Raw genomic sequence first — 19,435 nt, 5'->3', positions numbered from 1 at the left:
ATACCGCGGCCCACGCAACCCTCCCTACGTCATACTACATGCAACAACCGCTGGCCCGCTACTCCACCCATCCTACAAATATCCCTAATATCCCCGACTCACTACCACTACCCCCCAGCTCTAAGTCCTACTCACAAATACCCACTCCGTGCTTTATACTCCATCCTCCGCTCCCCCGCATTATACTACCCCCACTGTGCGCCCCGCCGGCCTCCTTAGAGGCCGTCCTTTCACCCGCCAGGCGCTCGTTCTTCTTCTCCAGGGTGGGTGATGTACTCGGTGGCCTTGCTGAGGATGGGTGGCCTTCCTACTTAGCGCGCGGGCACGAGGCCGCCGAGCTCCTCGGCGACGGCGGCGTCGTCGTCGTGGTCGGCGGCCTCGGCCCCGGGCTGCTGGAGCTGCATGGCGCAGCGCAGCGCGGGCACGGCGTCGCGCAGGGCGAGGATCTTCTCGTTGATGTTGACGCGGTAGCGCTTCTCGATGAGGTTGTGCGGATTCTTGCTCGGGTCGGCGGCGCCGGCGTGCTTGGTGCGGCGTGCCGGGGGCTCCGGCGACGTCGAGCGGGACGAGGCCGAGTCGTCGCAGGTCGACGATTTGCGCTTGAGATCGGCGGGGCGGCGGGCGGGCGCGCGTTGGGCGGCGCGCTGCTGGCTGCGGGTCTGGACCTGTGCCGCGGGTGCCGTCGGTGTGGTCGAGGACTGAGACTGGGGCCGAGATTCCGTCAACCGCGTTATCCGGGACGTGGCGGGCACTGGCGGGTTGGCGATGGGCAGTGTTGTTGGGGCGGGAGCCGACTGGAAAAGGGGCTGGACATCGTTGAGATCACCGCCAAAGGCCACGCTTTCGGACATGAGATCCAAGGGGTTGGCGACTGGGCTGAGCGTGGGGTTCTGCGCGTCGACAAAGGCCTGAGAACCGCCAAAGGACTCGCCGTAGTAGATGTCGAGATCGGGAGACATGCCGCTCTTGTCGAGGTAGGCGGGCCAGTCAGAGTCGATGGGCAGCTGAAAGGCGTTGCCAAAGATGGGAGAGATGGGAGAGCCCCGTGAGGGCGCCGAGTCGGCGCTGAAGTCGGCCTGAGGGTCGTAGTATGAAAGTGGTGATACCTGTTGCGGGCTCTGTCGAGGTGTTAGCGGTGATGCTTGGTTCCGGCCGGCTTGACTACCTAGGCACTGTGGGTCACATGGCCTGATCAAGATATCCAAGGTGGGCGGTGGGAAGCCAGCAGGTGAGGTTCAGGGAAGGGCCAGAAGGTCAAGAGATAAGAAGACGGTTGTTACACACCATGTCAAGGCCGGTCTGGGGAAATTGGAGGTGGTCGAACGACTGCTGCTGTGCTATCGTGCTGTCCATGGCGGAATGGAGTAGTTGGGTGCTGAGAATACTGGGTGAAGATGTGTTTGTTGAGTGGGACGAGTCGACGTCAGATCAGAAGGTGAGAGCCAGTGGGACTAGTATCCTTGCTCAGCAGATGATGGTCAGGTTGACTATCTGGTGGTGTTATGTTTGTTGGGTTGCGTGGTTGTATGATCCGAAAGAATTGGAACGAAGTAAAGGTGGGATGGTGGGGAGATGGGCAGGCAGATATAAGTCAGACCCGGGCTAAGCCAGGGATGCATAAGGCAAAGACGGCCGAGAGGCACAAGGGAAAATGAAGAAAACCGCACGGAGTCTTGTCGGGGTCGGAGAGGTACGGGCGTGGGAACTGGCGATGAACGCTCGGGCAACATACGAGAGCTAAAGTGACAAGCGTCCGCGTGGGCTCGAAAAGTGACAGAAGAAAATGCGAACAGGCAGGACAAACGGCCGAGGCGGGCTTGGTACATGTGGTCCCCGGCAGGCCATTCATTTCTTGATCCATTTGTCAATTGGGCGGGGAGACCCTCCATTACCAGGCAACATAAGGCAGAGAAAGGTACATTCACAAGAAGACACTTTCGAGGGCGGGGCCTCGGAGGGGCCCGACATACAGTCGTAGCCGGAGCCAGACCTTGTCAAAGGAAAAAAAAAAACAAACAGCATGTCTCGTCTCGTGGTGCTGGCCCGTACCGTTAGGGATAAGGGAGGGGGGGGGGGGGTTGCCTCGCTTCGGGATTTGAACGGGGCCTGGTCGAGGCGTGGGACGTGGCAGCCGGCAACGTGCAGAAGCTTCAGATGCCGTACCTAGTTAGTTACCTTATTCGTTGGGGCAGGAAAACTACACCCCTTGACGTTTTCTCCCGTCGAGCGAAGCGGCACCACAAGCGCGGCGTGGCACGGCATGGACGGGGGCTCCAGCCTGGCGTCAGAGTTGGCGCCGCTGTGGTGCGCCCTCGACGCCTCGCCCTTATGCTGGCTCCCCTCGACCTGGCTGGCTGTAAGCAGCTGGACTGGACTGCACAGCGGGTACTGGCAGACAGACCAACCGACAAGACTAGCAGGGCAGGGCCTAGTCTTCCTTGGTTCTAGTGTAAGGCGTAGATGAAGCAGGGATCACGGAGTAGCGAAGCAGAAGACACGCTTGGAAGTAAGATCGTCTTCTGGTACCTATCTATTTTTCGTTCAGACCTGACAGGTGACAAACGAACAAGCCTCTCGGATGGGGGCATGGTCGTGCGTTTGGCACATCTCGATGGCGTCGATCATGCCAATTTGGGGGGGGGACACGGGCAAAGGTGAAAAGAAAAGTGAGGGGGATCTTCATGGCAAACGCTTCTAGGCACTCTTGGGTCCTGTAGGCGAGACAGACTCAGACTGGGACGACTCGCTTTGCATGCGAATCCGGGGAAGTGCCGCGGGTGATCCCCCAAAGCACCCCATCCGCTGACTCGACTCGTCTCTCCTCCTCGGGTTCGCAATCACATTGTCGAGTGAAGTAATTGATGGCAGCGAGCATTGTACAGTGGTCTCGGTGGTCCAGCATGCTCCTTAGTACATGGCGGAATTGACGGCGCGCTGCTGGAGGAGCATGCTTCCTCATTGAAATTGCTCATGTTTGTGCTCAAGCAGGAAGCCGAACAGTGTGTGTGACAAAAGCGCAGCAGACCTGGATCTAGCCCACCAGGTACCAGATGCGGCGGGTCAGACGGAAGCAAACCACGCAAAACCCAGAATAGACTCGAGATCTCGATCCAAAGAGGACCCTGTGATGTCACGCTCATGGAGTTTGATCAATGGTGGTAGGGCGAAGGAGAAGGGAAACAAGGTCCCTGCAGTACTCAACCGGCGCATCCAACGAGAGAATCGAAAGACCGCCCGTGGTGCGAGAACGGGACGAGCAGCACAAGCCGTTCGAGTGCGGAGGAAAATGGGCTGATGGAAGAACGTCTGGAACGAAGGCGAACAGCCCATTTCCGGCCACAATGGCACCATGCGTCTGCCCGATAAGCGACAAGTATCATAGCACTCTATTCGTGCGGCGGAGGTACTTCTCAGCTATCTCGGCGCGTTACCGGGACACCACCGAGCAACTCTGCCCCCAGTTCTTCCGTCATTTCCCGACATATTGATCATTTTCCCCCATCACCTCAATACCAAGACTTGATCAATGAAGAGTGAATCGAGCACGTAAGTTCATCAGACTTCTCTCGGTCCGCTCCGTGGAAATGGCCACACTGCCCCAAATTTGACCATGCTCGTGTCATGATCGCCAGACGCCTCCATCTCGGCCAGCATCACAGGGCGACCGTGTGCCGGCCACCACTCTTCGCCAGCTTCCGACGCTAAAAGGCCTCCGGGACCTCAGAATCATCCTCCCCGCGACCCGGCGGCCCACTTGCTGCTGGTCTTCCGTCCGCCCTCTTGCTTTCGGAGGGCCCCTTGCCGACGACCGAACACGATCACCCAAGCAAGGGCCTTTGGCACTTTTGCTGTTCACAAAGTTGTGGACTCAGAGATGAGAAGGAATCCTCACAGACTGTACCGCATTTTCTTACCATACCGACATCACCCAAGGTACACGCCACCCTCAACTCCTCCATGTGCTCCACAGCCTGAAAGACGCCGTCTCACGAGACACGCGATCCCTCCCAATCACACGACATATTCATGTCGCCGTGGCGCTTCACCGTACCGGACTGCCGGGTCGCTTTGGGTCTTTTGGTTGGGCCCCAGCGCTCATGCCGAGCCTGGACCTCAATCAACCTTCCGGCTCAGTACCGGATCGACACGTCGCCGACGGCGCTGTCACGTTGATCGTCATCGGCCTTTTTTTGCGTCTCGTCTAGTCGAACGCTGTGCCTTGACCGAGCGCGCGTCTGTCTTACCTGACCGGGGTTGACGGCACACAAAGGCCGCCATGTCGAGGCGTTCCGTCTCTTGCACTGACTTGACCCTCAGGGGCTTTAGACTTTATCCGACAAGTGTCACTTCGATCGCCATGTCTTCGGATGATGACTGAACAATTGGTGAACAATACTAGGCGTGCGCCACGTGTTTCATCAATAGGGCCTAGTAAACAGGAGATGCTGACTTTTGACTACCGTGGTCCGAATTACTGGTGTCCCTGATGTACGCTGAGAAGCCTCTTCCTGGCGAGATTATGACCGCCGAAAATACCCTTTTACCTGATTTCAGGAGAGCGATGGAAGGAGATGAAAACAAAAAGAACAAGAAAAGGAAAAGGATGAGGTAAAGAGAGACGGGAAAGCGATCAGAGATTGTCGCCTCCCTCACTGGTTGTAGTACAGATCCTGCTCTTCCTGCTTCTTCTGCAGCAGACCACCTTCGACGCCAAGATCGCCGCGAACGTGCTCCTTTCCAGCCCACAGCAGCTCTCTGTCGCGCAGAACCTCAGCCGTCCACGCCTGCGCCCGCGGCGTCCGAATGCGCCCGGCGACAGCAAAGAACTCGCCGAGGTCAACGGCGAGCTCGGCGTCGCGCTCGTACTCGAGGGCCTGCAGCATCATCTCGAGCTTGTCGAGGTCCTGGGCAAACTCGCCCTCGGGCGTCAGGCCGGCCTCGAACTCGATCCCAGAGGTGGTGGACCTCGCGGCCAAAGTCGCCCCAGTGCGTCGTCCATCCAGTGCATGGCCGCCTCCTCGCGGTGCGTCTTCTCCTCGCGCGAGACGCCGTCCTCCGGCGTTATGTCGCCCACGACCGTCTCGGCCAGGTCGTGCGCGAGGCACATCTTGATGACCTTGGCCTGGTCGAGGTCTTGCGGCGCCAGGAGCGCCATGAAGGTCATGCGGTGCGAATGGTCAGCGACTGACTCGGGGCTGCGTTTTTCGAGAGAAAAGGAGACAATGTCAGCTCACACGGGGCGCTCACGCAGGGCAAAGGGGGAGGGGTCAAGTACTGACTCGATGCCGAAGCGTTTCCAGCCTCGGCGTTGCAGCTTGTTGAGACGGCCTGCGAGGGAAAAGAACGAGAGGGGCGAGGTCGTGGCGTGGAATCCCGTCTTGGCGAGAGCGTCCTTGATAGTCCAGCCGCCGCTGAACTTGCGCGGCGGTGGGATGGGATCAAAGGCCATCATGCTGCGTCCTGTTGTCCTTGGTCTGGCCGTGCTGGATGTGGTGTTATATGAGTGCTGGGAGTGGTGCTAAATGGCTGCTGGATGTAGGCAACTAGGAACATTTCTTTTAGTCCCAAGTACCTAGGTAGCTGAGGTTAAGGAAGGTGAGGTTGCTCGGAGTCAAGTGGACCAGGTGATGCTGTGATAGTGGCGTAAGTGTCCATCGAGGCTGGAAGAGTCCGGTTACCCCGCTTTTGACAGCTCGGCCCGTGCCGTCATACAAAAAGCAGTGGCGAGTTCGGTTGAGTCCTGGCGCTTGCCCGCCCTGCTCGGTGGCAAGGCTCGAGGAGGTTATCTGGCCCAGCTGTAGGGATACATCGCTCACCGGTCAACACCCTATTTGTCCACGATCAGTCATCGTTTCGATCTCTGTTGGCATCTCTGACGTGCCTTTCAACTCTGTCATTATCAGGTTCAGGTCTTGCAATGCCATGTTGGGTGGATGCATCTGATCAGGTACAAAACAGGAACCTTTGGGCCTCGGCTTGCAGGGAGAAATTGTCAAAGACTCATGTTGGTCGTATCTTTGGATGATGAACATGCCATCCAAGATGGAAATGCTAAGCTGAAACACATACCGCAGGCGAGCTTCCTTGGTCGGCCCGAGCAATTCAGTAGGAGGAGACGAGCAACACTGCGTCGGGGGGTCAATTTTCAAAACGCTGCGAATGTGACCGTTTTTGGTCACCCAGTAATATGCTCGGACTCTGATTTGACCCCGTCTAGCTACTTTCAGCTGATAGCGGCCGCATCCATGCTGCCATTCAGGCTGAACGACACCAAGGTAACGCAGAGTCTCCATTTGCTGGCTGGTCTGGTGTCGATAAGAAGCCAATCGCAAGGACGGACAGGACACGGGAGGATAACGACTACGCTCAGCACGTCGTCAGCTCCTGTGACTAAAATGCAGCGGAGGATCCGGATCAAGCCCCCAATAAACGAACCAAAGAACATGAACAAACCAAAGTCACAACCGCTAGGCTCGTCATCCCCACATTGAATTTAAGCCGTGTACAGGTATTTCGGTCGGACTGGGTCCTGGAAATTCACTCGACCACAGCAACTCATTGCCTCCACTCTGGTTTGGACGACTATAAAGCTAGTCCGCACTATACAGGGCATATGTCCCATCCACCAATCCTAACAGGCGCATATGCTTGGTCAGGTATAACGATTGCACCAAGTTGAACCTGTTCATCCATATACGTAGCCCAAATCAACATTCGATCGACAGGATCCATTATCGCCAATACTCTGAATCTTCCCATAGGTTTCATATCACTCCACCCAGACGCAATCGTGAATTGGCCACACATTTGATGATCCCCTGAAGACTGTGATGCTGGAAGGCCATGGCCGGCGGTGGTGGTATACGTGCAATCGATAGGGGCACCAACTTGTGTATTGATGGAAAATTCAAATTTGCATTCGACATCGTCTGTATTGCAACGCCTTCTAAGAGATTGAATGATCCATTGCGGTTGAGTACTGGTCATAGAGGAGAGGTTATGAAATAGATTGGTAGACGCGACTTTCCAGGCTTTGGCCATAACCACAAGCAAGATTGAGAAGTTGCGTTGGAGCATTTCAACGAATGGATGAGATAAGATGCAGTAAAGGTGGATTGTCTAACGTAGGTAGATGACGACAATTTTGACAGATCTCCTCTTGAACGCAGGACTTTTCTATCGACTTACTGAGATCACATCCTGGTATTTATTCGTGAATGTCTATGAGATGCTCATATCTGATTCACTGCTGAATATAAGAAAAGATGATATCATTTCAAAAGAAGCTCTCACCGACATAAAGTATCAGATAGCTGTCCAAAGACTACACCAATCGATGGGTGTAGTATGAAACAAGCCGATCTGTTATCAAAAGGTTCTTTCACCGACACGTATAATTGGTGATATGTTCAGAAGGCTTTTAAAGACAGTTGGCGTAGCATGAGACACGCCGAGATGTCACTTGAATGCTTCCTCACCGACAATGACCCTGCGTCCGGTTTTAGGTTCAAGTTTCTTTTATCAAGTCCTACTACGAGACAGGCATTTTCATCATTGAGACTTTTTTTCACCGATACTTCACCAATTGAGTTATAGTAGATCAGGTTATCGATCTACGTTGCTGTCTCCAATCCGGAAATACTCAAGCACGGCTGGCTTTTAGCCCGTCCACGTTCCGCACAAGACTACATGGTATCTATCCTACAAGGCAAACGCATACACTGCAACAATGGCCAAAATCACCCCCCTGCATTATTACGATGACATTCCTCTATTCCATAAGTTTGCTATGACGTTACTCTTCATATACGACGATCGACTAGACCCCCGAAAGCTTCGAGAAAGCCTTGAAAGTCTTGTTCAACAAAATGGGTGGCAAAAGTTAGGTGCGCGGTTGCGTCGCAGTGTAAGCTCGCTTCAGAAACCGTATTGCAAGCTTTGTCATTGTCGCTCATGCACGTATTTAGCAATCGGGAGGCCTGGAGTATCATACACCGTCTGGTTTTGACGAACAATGCCCTGCCATTATGTTTCGGCTTGTCCAACATTCGTGCAATGTTTCTGATCACCCCAACGCTTCGAAGCTCCCTGTATCGAGCGATTGCCCGAGTGTTTCGGCCGACACAATCAGTTTCCGAAGCCTCGCTTTTCACCCAGAAACTCCCCGTCTGTTGCAAGACTACTTAGACGCAGATATACCGCAATTGGGTCTCTTCGTTAATTTGTTCGACGACGCCACACTTGTTTCCTTATCTTTTCCACACACTCTGTGCGACATGGTGGGGGCAGGAGTTCTCCTGAAAGGGTGGCAGGCTATGCTTGACAATCGACCAGAAGATCTGCCAGAACTTTGGGGACACAACTTCGACCCACTCGAACAATTCGGATCCCGCCCTCAAGAAGTTTACAAACTTCAAAACTACCAAGCCTCTACTTTCGAATTGATAACGCAATTTGGCTTGAGAAATGCTTCCGGCCTCCTCTTAGGCACAGATACCAGAAGCGTCTGCGTGCCTGCAGCTTTTATCGCTCGCATGAGAAACAGAATACTGGGTGAGCTGATCGCTCGTGACCCTAGCAACATCAAACCCTTTGTCAGCGACGGTGACGTCTTGTGCGAGTGGTGGAGTCGAGTTGTCTCCTCGCAGGTTGTCAGAAACAAGAAGAGTACTTTGGTGATCAACAACGCCATATCTTTGCGATCCGCTCTTTCCCAAGACTTGTTGCCGGCCGGGAAGAGTTACCTTTCCAACGCCATGGGGGTTGTCACAACCATTGTCCCCATGGGAGACGTGCTGGGTAGACCCCTGGGCTTGGTGGCAACTAGGATTCGTCAATCCCTTAAAGAACTTGGGAAGAGAGAACAACTAGAGGCCTATGCCTCCTTGATCCGGAAGTCGTCTCGGAAGCTCAATCCTGCGTTTGGAAAGGGAAACTTTCACGTCATCTCGTTTTCCAACTTTACCAAAGCGGACTTGTTTGGAACCGACTTTTCATCGGCCATTATATCCGAGTCTTCAGCGGCTAAGGGTACTGTGAAAGTTGGTCGACCAAGGTGCATCGAGTTCTGGGAAGGCTACAAGTTTCCGAACTCATTTTTCATCTTGGGGAAAGGCTCGAAGGGAGAATACTGGATTTCAGGAAACTTGCGTCGCAATGTCTGGGACAAGATTGAAGAAAGTCTAAAAACACAATCGGGCTTCTGATACTGGTAAGAGAAGCTACGCTTGAAACCGTTGCCTGAAGCCATTGCCTGGACTGCTCGCGGCTCTTGCATTGCTAGCTCAAGGCCGCTATGTTGAAGCCCTCGACTATTTAAAAAGTTCTCCACCCTGAGAACAAGGAAGTTCAAGTTCGCCGTTTCCTCGCCACGTGTCGCTTTGGCCCTGATGATTTTCATATCGCGACGGATTTTGACCCGACAACAATGGACTCCGCGATGCGATATGCTAGTGTACGAGGTAGCTATACGACCCCCGTCCACCTGCAACTTGCAGGAGGGCTCAACTGAAGTTTTTCGATTGGGCCCCGCATCTATCATGTAAAAGCTACATTCTCACAATGGAGTCATGCTATCTTCATTGCGGTCACGCGAGGTCGAAGCCGCTATCGCCCGCAACCATTCGGAGACTATTGATAGCTCTATTATTAATTAAATGAGTTAAATATTTAGAAATAGGACTAAATAACTAAATCTATCGATTTTGGCGGACTAAATAACTAAATCCAATACCTATATTTGACTTACTTAGTCGGGGTGTAGCGCTGCTTGCTAAGGTTTGGGGTGACGGCCTATAGCCTGCAGTAAGGACAACAAATCTCTAAATCCTGAGACATAAGGCTATAAAACATTTATGTTCCCGTACTTCCGCGCGAACAAGCCCAATGCCTTGATTGGGAAAATATACTTGTAGTTGGTGTAGGATATCATGCTGCCAGACGAGTCAGTAGGTATCATCGAGTGCGATCGTTGCAGACTCACCCAGATTTGTTGAAAACCCCCTCGAGGGCTTCCTGTGCCCATTGTCCGTCAGACTGTTGGCGTGCCATAATCATCCGTATGCCTCTTACTATGGGCTCCATGTCTGGGTACCCTGCCTGCATGAGCCCTATACAGGCCCAGGCAGTCTGCACGATTTGGGTGTCCTTATGATCAACATAAAAACCAAGCTCACAGCCCCGGAAGCTCTCGCCCCAGCCTCCATCTTCCCGCTGGTGAGCCAATAAGTACTCACAAGCGCAGCGAATGGATTCGCTGTTATGCCAGGTGTCGCCGACAGCCTCAAGCGCCTCAAGAGCAAACATGGTTCCGTAGGTGAAGCATATTCCCCAAGAGCCATACCAGCTGCCGTCATCCCGTTGAGCGGATCGGATAAACTTGATTGCTCGTTGGATAAAGTTTTCAATTTCAAGGGCTCGGTAAAATGGGTTGACCTTGCGGAATTTGTCGAGTGCCAGCATGCATGCCGCTGTGCACTCCACGTAGTCGTATTCAACCATGATCTGGCCAAACACCTCAGCGGCATTCAGGTATTCTAGGTGCTCGCTCCCGCGACGGAGTTCGTAACTAGAACACCCACCTGTGTTATTTTGCATCGACAATAGAATGTTTACAGCATCGCAAAGCCTGTCCTCTGTAACTATGTTCGGATAGCCAGGGATGCTCTGGAGCGCTAAGACGCTCTTTAGCCCTTCAGCAGTGCAGTCGGTGACAGTATAGCCCTGTTGCCGGGTGCTGAAGGGCCACGCTCCTTTTCTGTAGTGACGGTAGCAGATACCCTGCTCTCGACAGTCGTCCCGAATTTGGTGTTCTTCCAGGAACTCGAGGGCCTTCATGAGCGTAGGCTGGTACCTAGGATCGTCCGCGAGGCCTGTGTCCACGATAGCCTGGATGGAAAAGGCTGTATCCCATACCTGGGCCCCGTTGGTTCCGTTCATGAGCATGCCTTCATCCTTCTTCCATAAATAATCCATCAGATGGTCTAGATGGCGAGCCATGGCGGTGCTCTTTGGGCCTTGTTGAATGTAGCAAACCAGGGTGTTCATTGGGGCATTCACGGGCCCAAGATTCACGTATTCGGTATTCTCATCCTCGTGCTGAATGAGATCGTAAACCCAGGCCTCTGCAGCGGTCCTGAGCTTGTCGTGACGGAGGTAAGGATTCCAAATGTTGACAATAAGCCAGTTGGCTGTATTCAGGAGCCATGATTTGCTGTGGTAATTGTCGCGAGGGGAAATGCTGTTTCGGTGGACAGAGAAGTCAATCAACTCGGGGGGCTGCACAAAGAGTTCTTGACGTATATCCCTGGTGAGATCGCAAAGAGGATACTGCCAACGTCTTGACCAAACCCAAGACATGGGCAAAAAGACTTGTCGTATATGTATCCACCATCTCCAGGGAGCAAAGGGAACCCAGTCTGGAAGGAGCCACAATTCAGGAGGAACAGGGTTGACTATGTCCCATGGCATGACTCCTAGTACGCTAAGCCAGAACTTTGCCCAATGAGGCGCATTGAGGGCGCCACCCAGTCTGTGCAGCTCCGATCTCGCCTTACACAGGCGTTGATGGTCGGCTCGAACACCAAGGAGCCTGAGAGCTGTATAGTTCATGGCCAGTCCGAAGACGGACCCTTCTGCTTCGATGTGGAGGCCCCAGCTGCCATCGTCTGCGTTTTGCCGCGCGAACAGATAGTTCTTGATTTCAATCTTGAAAGCCTCTGGTATGGACGCTTCGGTGACGAACCAGGTGATTACCAATCCAGGAAGCAAAAAAAGAGGACCGCCCTCTTCACAAGCCCAATGACCTGAAGGGAGCTGGAGCTTCGAATAGACAGAGACGGCGTTGATAACTGACTGCATGGGCGTTATTGCCGGCTCAACTTTGGGGAAACCCTTGATCAAAAGTTCAGCTCTGTTTTACAACATTTCAAAGGGCAAGGCTTACTTACAGTGGATAAACCCAAGTGGTATCTGTCCACTGCCGTCTGGGGCCATTTTTGGATGTCTTCGTCCCTCGTCAAATAATGCCAAACGTTTCGACCGCCGTCGCTGAACAGTCTCCATCGCGAAGGGTCCGTTGTTGCCTCAGCGAAATCACCCGTTGAGAAATCTGACTTTTCCTCACAGAAACTATTGGTCCCGGAGCAGCTCATGATAAAGTCGGGTCTAGGGACTCGGATGAAATCAACACAAATATTTGGGGGATGTTACTGAACCAAGGCTTCCAAACTTATTTTTGTAAATTTGACAACAAATGACTGATGGAAATACGCTATGGGATACCTCACACTTTCTTTATCTCACAGATGGCGATCAAAGACAAATTCCATCACGGCTGAGCGCTCAAGTAGACGCGGAATGTCTTTGGGAGCCGTTATCATGCTTCCAACCTTCGGCGTCATCATGGTTTACATCTCGGCTACTTCCCAGCATTGATACACCGAGGTTGTCACAAGTATTCATCCCGTGTTTCATAATTGACCCCGACATTCCAGCGGTCAACGACGGCTGATATACTGATGTTTTACTTTACGACGCAAAGTGGGTTGATATGTCAGATACGGTTCTGAGCAGGCAGGATGAATATAGTCAGAAGCCCCGCGCAGGAGCCTGGAACTGAGACGACGGGGCCCCGACATACCGCCACCCCTGCAGGTGCGCCCTCCGTAAGACACGGAAGAGCGGGCACTTTAATGTCTCGATCACGCCCTGCAGGATCTGCATGAGAAGCAAGAACGAAGTCCTCTTCTAGTGTTCGCTGACTTTGAAGCTGAGAGACAGATATTTCCCTCCAAGCTAGCAAAATAACGTGTCGATTGATAAAGTCAGAGTGGCTCACACGCAGAGAAACATTTCTTCCCTCAAGTCATCCTCAACTTTTATTGCGAGAAGCATTTTCCAACGGACTCAAATCCCAATCATCCACCATGACGGTTATTGAATCGTACCTTAGTTCCCTCGAGTTCATCTCCCACATAGGTGGTGTTCTTCTGGCCATCGTCAGTCTCTATGCCTGGAACTTTTGGACACGAGAGGCATTCTATTCTGGGTTCCCGGTTTACGGCTTCTCCAAGAAAAACATATCCTTGTCGTCAGCAAAAGAAAAATACCTGACTGACGGGAGAAGGATCCTGTTGGAAGGGGCCAAAAAGGTGATCATGACAGGCAGAGTGTACAGGTTTAAGACACTGATCAAATTCGCTAGTTGAACACATGCTTTCAGGTTGTCACTGCCAATGGGCCACGAATCATCTTCCCTAACCGCTATGTAAATGAGTTGAGAAGCATAAAAAGCCTTTCTCTTAGCGAGATCTTCCGAAAGGTAATCGTGTCGCTCTCCAAGTTGACTTGCAGAATAAGAGAGATAACGATTGACAGGAGCTCTTCGCCGACTACCCCGGATTCGATCCTATTAGACTTGTGACAGAAACCGACGTAATTCCGACCACAGTGAGAACCAAGCTAACAAGCTTCCTTGGTATGTAGATTCATTTGAGGAGCCCACTAAGAAACCTCGAACACACGATCATGCCTAATCGGCTAAAATGACTAGTCCCTGTGTCTGGAGCACTACGAGACGAGTCTGCGTATGCAATCGAACGCCTGTTCGGAAGCTCTGACCACTGGGTTTCGTTTGATATTCACACCCACGCCACTGGACTCGTGTCCCGCCTTTCTACCCGAGCATTCATGGGAGAAGTGCTCTGTCGGGATGACGAGTGGCTGACCATTGCAGCTGACTGGACTATGGTACTGATGGATGCGGCTAGAGCACTGCGTATGTGGCCTGGCATCTTCAAGCCCATCATACACTGGTTTCTCCCTGAATGCAGGCTGTTACGCAAGACGCGCAACAAGGCGACCATAGTTGTCGAGAGGGAGCTTACGCGACGCAGAGAGCAGGAACGCGCCAGCAATTCTAAGCCGTCGACGGTCAAGGTGGGAGATACACTCGGATGGATGCAAGAAGTTGCAGGTTCAAAGAACATTGATCTCGCCGCCGGACAGCTCGTGCTGACCTTTGCATCAATTCATACAACATCGGACCTGTTGACAAAGTGTCTTTATAACCTTAGTGCGCACCCGGAGTATCAGAACCTTCTCAGGAAGGAGATTGTTACTGTTCTGTCGGAGAAGGGCTGGGACAAGACATCTCTGTACCAGCTGAAGCTTCTCGACAGCTTCATGAAGGAGACACAGCGTTTAATGCCCACCTCAGTGCGCTTGATGAATCGTGTCGCACAACAAAAGGTCACCCTCAACGACGGAACCATAATCCCGAAGGGAGCTATCCTGAGCATCATCCAGGATAGACATTTCGACCCCGACGTCTATCCCGAGCCGCAGAAGTTCGATGGATATCGCTTCCTGAAGCTGCGATCACAGCCAGGCCAGGAGGCCCACTGGCAGCTTGTCACGACTAGTACGGACCATACAGGCTTTGGCCACGGCATCCACGCATGCCCAGGTCGGTTCTTTGCTGCAACAGAACTCAAAGTTGCGCTGTGCTTCCTTCTTCTACGCTACGACTGGCAGCAGGATTGTGGCAGCGACACAGCCCCGACATTTCAGCATGGGTCCGAGATAATGGCAAATCCTGGTTTCAAAATCTCATTCAGACGCCGACAGGAAGAGGTTGACATCATGAACCTTGTCAAACACATATAGAAAGATGGCTTTACGTGTGTCAAATTATGGGCGTCGGTTCTTAAGTCTATGTACGGCAGATGTTTAGAACTGGGGTTGAGTTGCACAAGGTGGTTTTCTTCTTTTTGGTAGAATGAATCTTCCAAATGCACCGTGAACTTATTAATGTGGCTTGGAAACCATTAGTGCAAAAGTGATAGTAATGAACGTATTTCGTCCTTCGACATATGCTCTGCAATTATTGCCTTCTACGGAAAACCGAAACCGTGACACGAAGTCTTGAATGATTCAGCGTGATGCCTATGTGACAAGCTAATGCGTTTCCATCTATACTTGCCCATCCGCACTCAACGGAACCCGAGAATGTTTCCATAGTTTGGCCATATATAAGATGATTTCAGGTATCAGGGCAGAGCAGTGCATTGAGATCTCGATCAGCATGGTACATGCTAGTATGTTGGTCAGTAACGAATTGTGAGCTCGTCGTCGTTATCAATTTTAACCGACAGAGCACAGCCGGCTCTTGCCGTAACAGAACGAGTTAGAGCACATTGAACGAGCTTTCTTGCTGCGCATTTACTTCGGGGGGTTGTTATTTGGCAGCCTGGCGATACTGACTTAACCCTGGCTCTTTCCTCTGATTCAATCCAACTCTTGACGCGAGACATCATTGCGATAGAAAACTTCCGGAAAGAGAACGTCGTGTGCACTACAAGCCAGGGATCTCAAAGCAGGGATAAAATGCGAATCATAACACTAATGAAACCGGAGACAAGATCCAAGCAAAGCTTAAGACGTGGACAAAAAAGAATAAAAGGCATGAAATGACGCATAGAAAAGGCTGAGGGGGGGGGGGGGGCTTCCATTATTCCGCCACAGACTGAGAATCGTTAGTCGCCCTTCATCCACTCATGATCGTAAGCACTTTCATAGAACTACAGTGTCATGTCATCAGTGTCTCACGTGAGGAACATTTGCAGCCTATACCTGGCCACTGATACCACTTTCTCCTCTCACATAAGTTGTCTCTCGGCTTCATCTTTTCGGCCTAGAACCTGGCTCTGGATGTTTGAGTGTCCGCAGGTAGGTAGCCAATGGGTTTCCGAAGCCCCTAACCGCCCAATGAGTGAAACATGGACAATCACGGCGTGTGAATGTAAGCTGGCCGAGTAGCGGCCGATGTGCGACGCGAGATTGCTGACCGCTACATGATAAATTACTGCGTATGAATGTAAGTCGGCCGAGTATCGGCCGTTGTACGATGTGAAGTTTGTGACCGCTTCATGGCGGGTGACTTAGAAACCCACTGCAGGATATTTGAATGGGTTGCCTGTCGAATCCCTGACGTGGAATATATTACGCAGGTGAGGCCGTGTTTCCTGACCCACTCCAAATCAGCACAGTTTCTGATGTGCTGCTTTATCTAAACGTGTTTAATGGCTGGTCTACACCCTCTACATGCCAGTCCGAGACACGGGTCAACCCGCGTATGTCTAGCCCATCAATACATCACCGCAGGGTAGCAGCCCCTGGTCCTGGCTTCAAGGACGCCACCCTTGGCTCTGTGAGTCGTCCAAGACTCTTCACAGCGCATCAGATACAGATGACGTCCCAAAAAGACTTGCTACTACGGCACGGACTAAGAAACGTCTCGTTGTCGGAGTTTCCAGACCCAGAAGATTTCTCACCGCTTTTCAGGCGCTAGAAACTGTCAGAGTACGCATGCGAATTGCGCAGCCACTGCAATGCGGCCATAAACTGACTGACAGCACACTCACAGGTTGACATCTTTAGGTCTTACAAATCACGTAAGTTGTTCCATCACTAAACACAGAGTTGCATCGTGGTCACCTATGAGTCTCACAGGTGCTGAATTGCTCGAAACTTGGAATTCTCCACAACTTCTTGGCCATATTGTTGGCAACTATGATGTAGATCGTGCAGCAGATATACAACAGAGTAAGGGAAATCCCCGTGATATCATATCATGTTGGTCAGTGGAAGACTTTCCAATGTAACAGCCGGGTCATGTGCTCCTCCATCGACGACCGCCTAGTTAATTGGAATGTATGAAAAAGAATATACCATTGTAGCTGAGCCATGTCACATCTCAAAATACCATTCTCGGGATGTCGACTTAGCGACAGGCGGATCAAAAAGTCGACGCCCAAGCAGTGAGTTTATGACCAGAGCTGATCTAAGTGTCTGAGGGAGCTGGAGCCAGGCCGAGAATCGACTTCAGATCCAGCTCAGTCAATCGCTCTTTATAATATACAGTGATTGCAGGATTTGACATAGTTTCCGCTCCAGAAAAGATAGTTGTCGGAGAATTGTCCGAGTTTTCTCTGCGCCAATCGAAACGCAGAAGCAGATGAATCAGTATAATCTTAATCTCGAGTGATGCGAAAAACCTTCCTGGACAAGAGTGATTACCATATCCGAAGCCGGCTTGGTGTATATTCGTGCGTACAAGCTGATGATGGGTCTCTTCTCCAGGCCTAGCACGTAGGTCAAGGAATCTATAGCCGTCAAATTCTGTTGCTTGTGGGTAAATCTCGTCGTCATAAAGACGACTAGGTATAACGCTAATAAGGGCACCATTCGGTAGTACTGTGCCATCGTGGAGCGTTATTTTCTTTTCAACAAGTCGATTCATAAGCGACAGCGATGCTGGTGCTAGACGTTGCGTCTCCTTCATGAAACTATCCAAGAGACGCATCTGGGAAATGCATGTTGGATCAAAAGACTGTCCACGAAGCGTTTCGAGAATCTCATTCCGCAGCAAGTCTTGGAATTCGGGAAAGGTGCAGAGATTGACTAGAGTTTTGGTAAGAAGGTCCGATGTCGTGTGTAGCGATGCGAATGACAGAAACAGCTGGCCATCCCCTAGATTGAAGTCGGTGCCCTTTGCGGCAGCCCTCATCCAGCCAAGAGAGTTCCCGATAGAAGACTTGGAGGGCGATAGTTCGTCTGGTTGCCCAACCTGGGCTTCTATTCGCTTGACTTCATCGTCGATTATGTTCCTTGCATCTCTCGAGACCCGACGCAGCGCGGTACACTCAGGCAGGAACCAGTGGACAATAGGCCGTAGCACAGGCGTCCACATACGCAATGCACGAGCGGCTACCATCAAGACTATGGTATAGTCCGTTGTAATGGCTAACCAGCGCTTATTCTTGACCATTTCGGGCCCCAAGAAGATTCTTGTTGACAGCATGCCTACTAAGCCAATGCTGTGTTGCTTTTCGTCGTATTTGCGCCAGCCGTCGGACTGCTCGGTGGTAAAATAGATCTGGTCAATCCCTGCAGCCGTTTCCTTGTGTAGGATAGTAGCAATTGGGCCTGTACTCAACGTCAGCCAGCTCGTTCTCATGGTATGAAGCCCAAGAGCTCAGTAAACACATGTCAATACCCAAAGAATTGGTCAGGTTCTTGCGAATGGTGTCGACAATGATATCAGAATGCATCAATGCCCTCGCAGCCTCGAACCCAGGAATATGAGAAAAGAGGTCCTGGTGAGCACGTTGAGTCAGTCTTTTCCCGGTTGCATCAGTGTTGTTCTCTCACAGTAGCGATCAAGCGCCGCGCCGATAGATGCTTATGACCTTTGAGTTCATCTGCATAATTGCTTGGGAGTATAAGTCGGGGTCCGTTGGCTGATACGATTTGAAAAACTCCATCGATCTGGAATTCTCTCTCTTAGCTGTCCTGGTTCATCTTAGGGGTCAGACAATATTTTGGCTTACTTTCGCTGCTCCATCAAACAATATTCGGCGTGCATCTGTCATGAACTTTTGCTTGGCATCATACAGGCTGACACGTTCCTTATCTACACCATAGACCTCGAATCCTGGGTAGTAGGACTCGTTCTCCCATAGACTCCATGAGATAGCAAAAGCTAGGATCCCTGCTAGAGCCACTGCTTGGTATAGGCTGACCTCGGTTATGACAAGCTGCAAGTGCTGTAACATAATGAAAGCACTTATGATGGACGGTTGTTGGGCTTAGTGCTGGAACAGCAGAAAACATGGGCGGTGTTGGATACACGGCCATCTACCCTACCTTCATTATTATTCACGGCAAGAACCACCACCTCAAGAGCATGTAATACTCAGCTAGTACCCGTCCCACATAAGATTGAGACATCGCCTCTGTCACGCAGGGCACATTCCACTTCAGACGAAATAATTCAGACAGTACCTCCCGCGCGGCACGTCCCGCACAAAACATTGGTCCCATTCATACAGCGTCAGGCGGCGGTGAGTGCCAAACACCTACCGAATCTCGAACAGGCCCGACTACGAGCAGCGGCTTCCTGTGCTAGCGAACATACGTATTCAGGTCGATATGACAATCTGAAACGGATCGACCTGGCGATTGAAATCTTTCGAGTGACCAACAGCGACAGACAGGCCAATCTCTCTTCCCTCGCGGATTATCATCTTTTTTGCACACGACGACGTTCGACACCGATTTGCAGTAAACTTCACAAACATATTGGTCCACGGTACACGACCATGGCCTTTGTAAGCTGGATCTTAGTGATTGCTTCTGTCGTGGGCCTCTGGATCAAGGTATTCCGGCGTCCTGTCCTCCCAAAAAACGCTCCCAACTGGTGGAGCGGTCACGACTGGCCATTTCTCGGAGCAACTCGATTTTATACAAACCGTAAAGACCATTTTCTAGACGGCCTGCGTAGCTCTTCGACCGGAGCATTCAGCTTTTACATCGGCCGCAAACATCTTATTGGGCTTTCCGGACCTGCCGGACGGAAGGTATTCTATGAGAC

At 51.8% G+C, this 19,435-nt stretch overlaps 5 protein-coding genes across 5 annotated transcripts; 1 reads left to right on the top strand and 4 right to left on the bottom strand.

Moving 5' to 3' along the window:
- Positions 1-311: 311 nt before the first annotated feature.
- On the bottom strand, positions 312-1,353 carry VDAG_01666 (uncharacterized protein; the record flags this gene model as incomplete). Its single annotated transcript, XM_009657695.1, has 2 exons — positions 312-1,172; positions 1,285-1,353. The coding sequence occupies 2 exons, from the start codon at positions 1,351-1,353 to the stop codon at positions 312-314; spliced, it is 930 nt and encodes a 309-aa protein (XP_009655990.1).
- Positions 1,354-4,649: 3,296 nt separating this feature from the next.
- VDAG_01665 (HD domain-containing protein) lies at positions 4,650-5,449 on the bottom strand (the record flags this gene model as incomplete). The annotated part of the gene is made up of 2 exons (XM_009657694.1): positions 4,650-5,122; positions 5,248-5,449. The coding sequence occupies 2 exons, from the start codon at positions 5,447-5,449 to the stop codon at positions 4,650-4,652; spliced, it is 675 nt and encodes a 224-aa protein (XP_009655989.1).
- Positions 5,450-9,587: 4,138 nt separating this feature from the next.
- On the bottom strand, positions 9,588-12,152 carry VDAG_01664 (lanosterol synthase; the record flags this gene model as incomplete). The annotated part of the gene is made up of 4 exons (XM_009657693.1): positions 9,588-9,630; positions 9,749-9,772; positions 9,983-11,892; positions 11,949-12,152. 4 exons carry the CDS (start codon positions 12,150-12,152, stop codon positions 9,588-9,590), a joined length of 2,181 nt encoding a protein of 726 aa, XP_009655988.1.
- Positions 12,153-12,926: 774 nt separating this feature from the next.
- VDAG_01663 (ent-kaurene oxidase) lies at positions 12,927-14,667 on the top strand (the record flags this gene model as incomplete). Its single annotated transcript, XM_009657692.1, has 5 exons — positions 12,927-12,998; positions 13,223-13,267; positions 13,378-13,434; positions 13,553-13,586; positions 13,736-14,667. 5 exons carry the CDS (start codon positions 12,927-12,929, stop codon positions 14,665-14,667), a joined length of 1,140 nt encoding a protein of 379 aa, XP_009655987.1.
- Positions 14,668-16,843: 2,176 nt separating this feature from the next.
- VDAG_01662 (ent-kaurene oxidase) lies at positions 16,844-18,617 on the bottom strand (the record flags this gene model as incomplete). Its single annotated transcript, XM_009657691.1, has 4 exons — positions 16,844-17,988; positions 18,059-18,158; positions 18,214-18,330; positions 18,393-18,617. The coding sequence occupies 4 exons, from the start codon at positions 18,615-18,617 to the stop codon at positions 16,844-16,846; spliced, it is 1,587 nt and encodes a 528-aa protein (XP_009655986.1).
- Between the last annotated feature and the right edge of the window lie 818 nt (positions 18,618-19,435).

This window comes from Verticillium dahliae, genomic scaffold (assembly GCF_000150675.1).
Source record: "Verticillium dahliae VdLs.17 supercont1.3 genomic scaffold, whole genome shotgun sequence".
In the NCBI taxonomy this organism is placed as follows: domain Eukaryota; kingdom Fungi; phylum Ascomycota; class Sordariomycetes; order Glomerellales; family Plectosphaerellaceae; genus Verticillium; species Verticillium dahliae.
The sequence above is the reverse complement of the archived record's forward strand: the minus strand, read 5'-3'. Positions and strand labels throughout refer to the sequence as shown.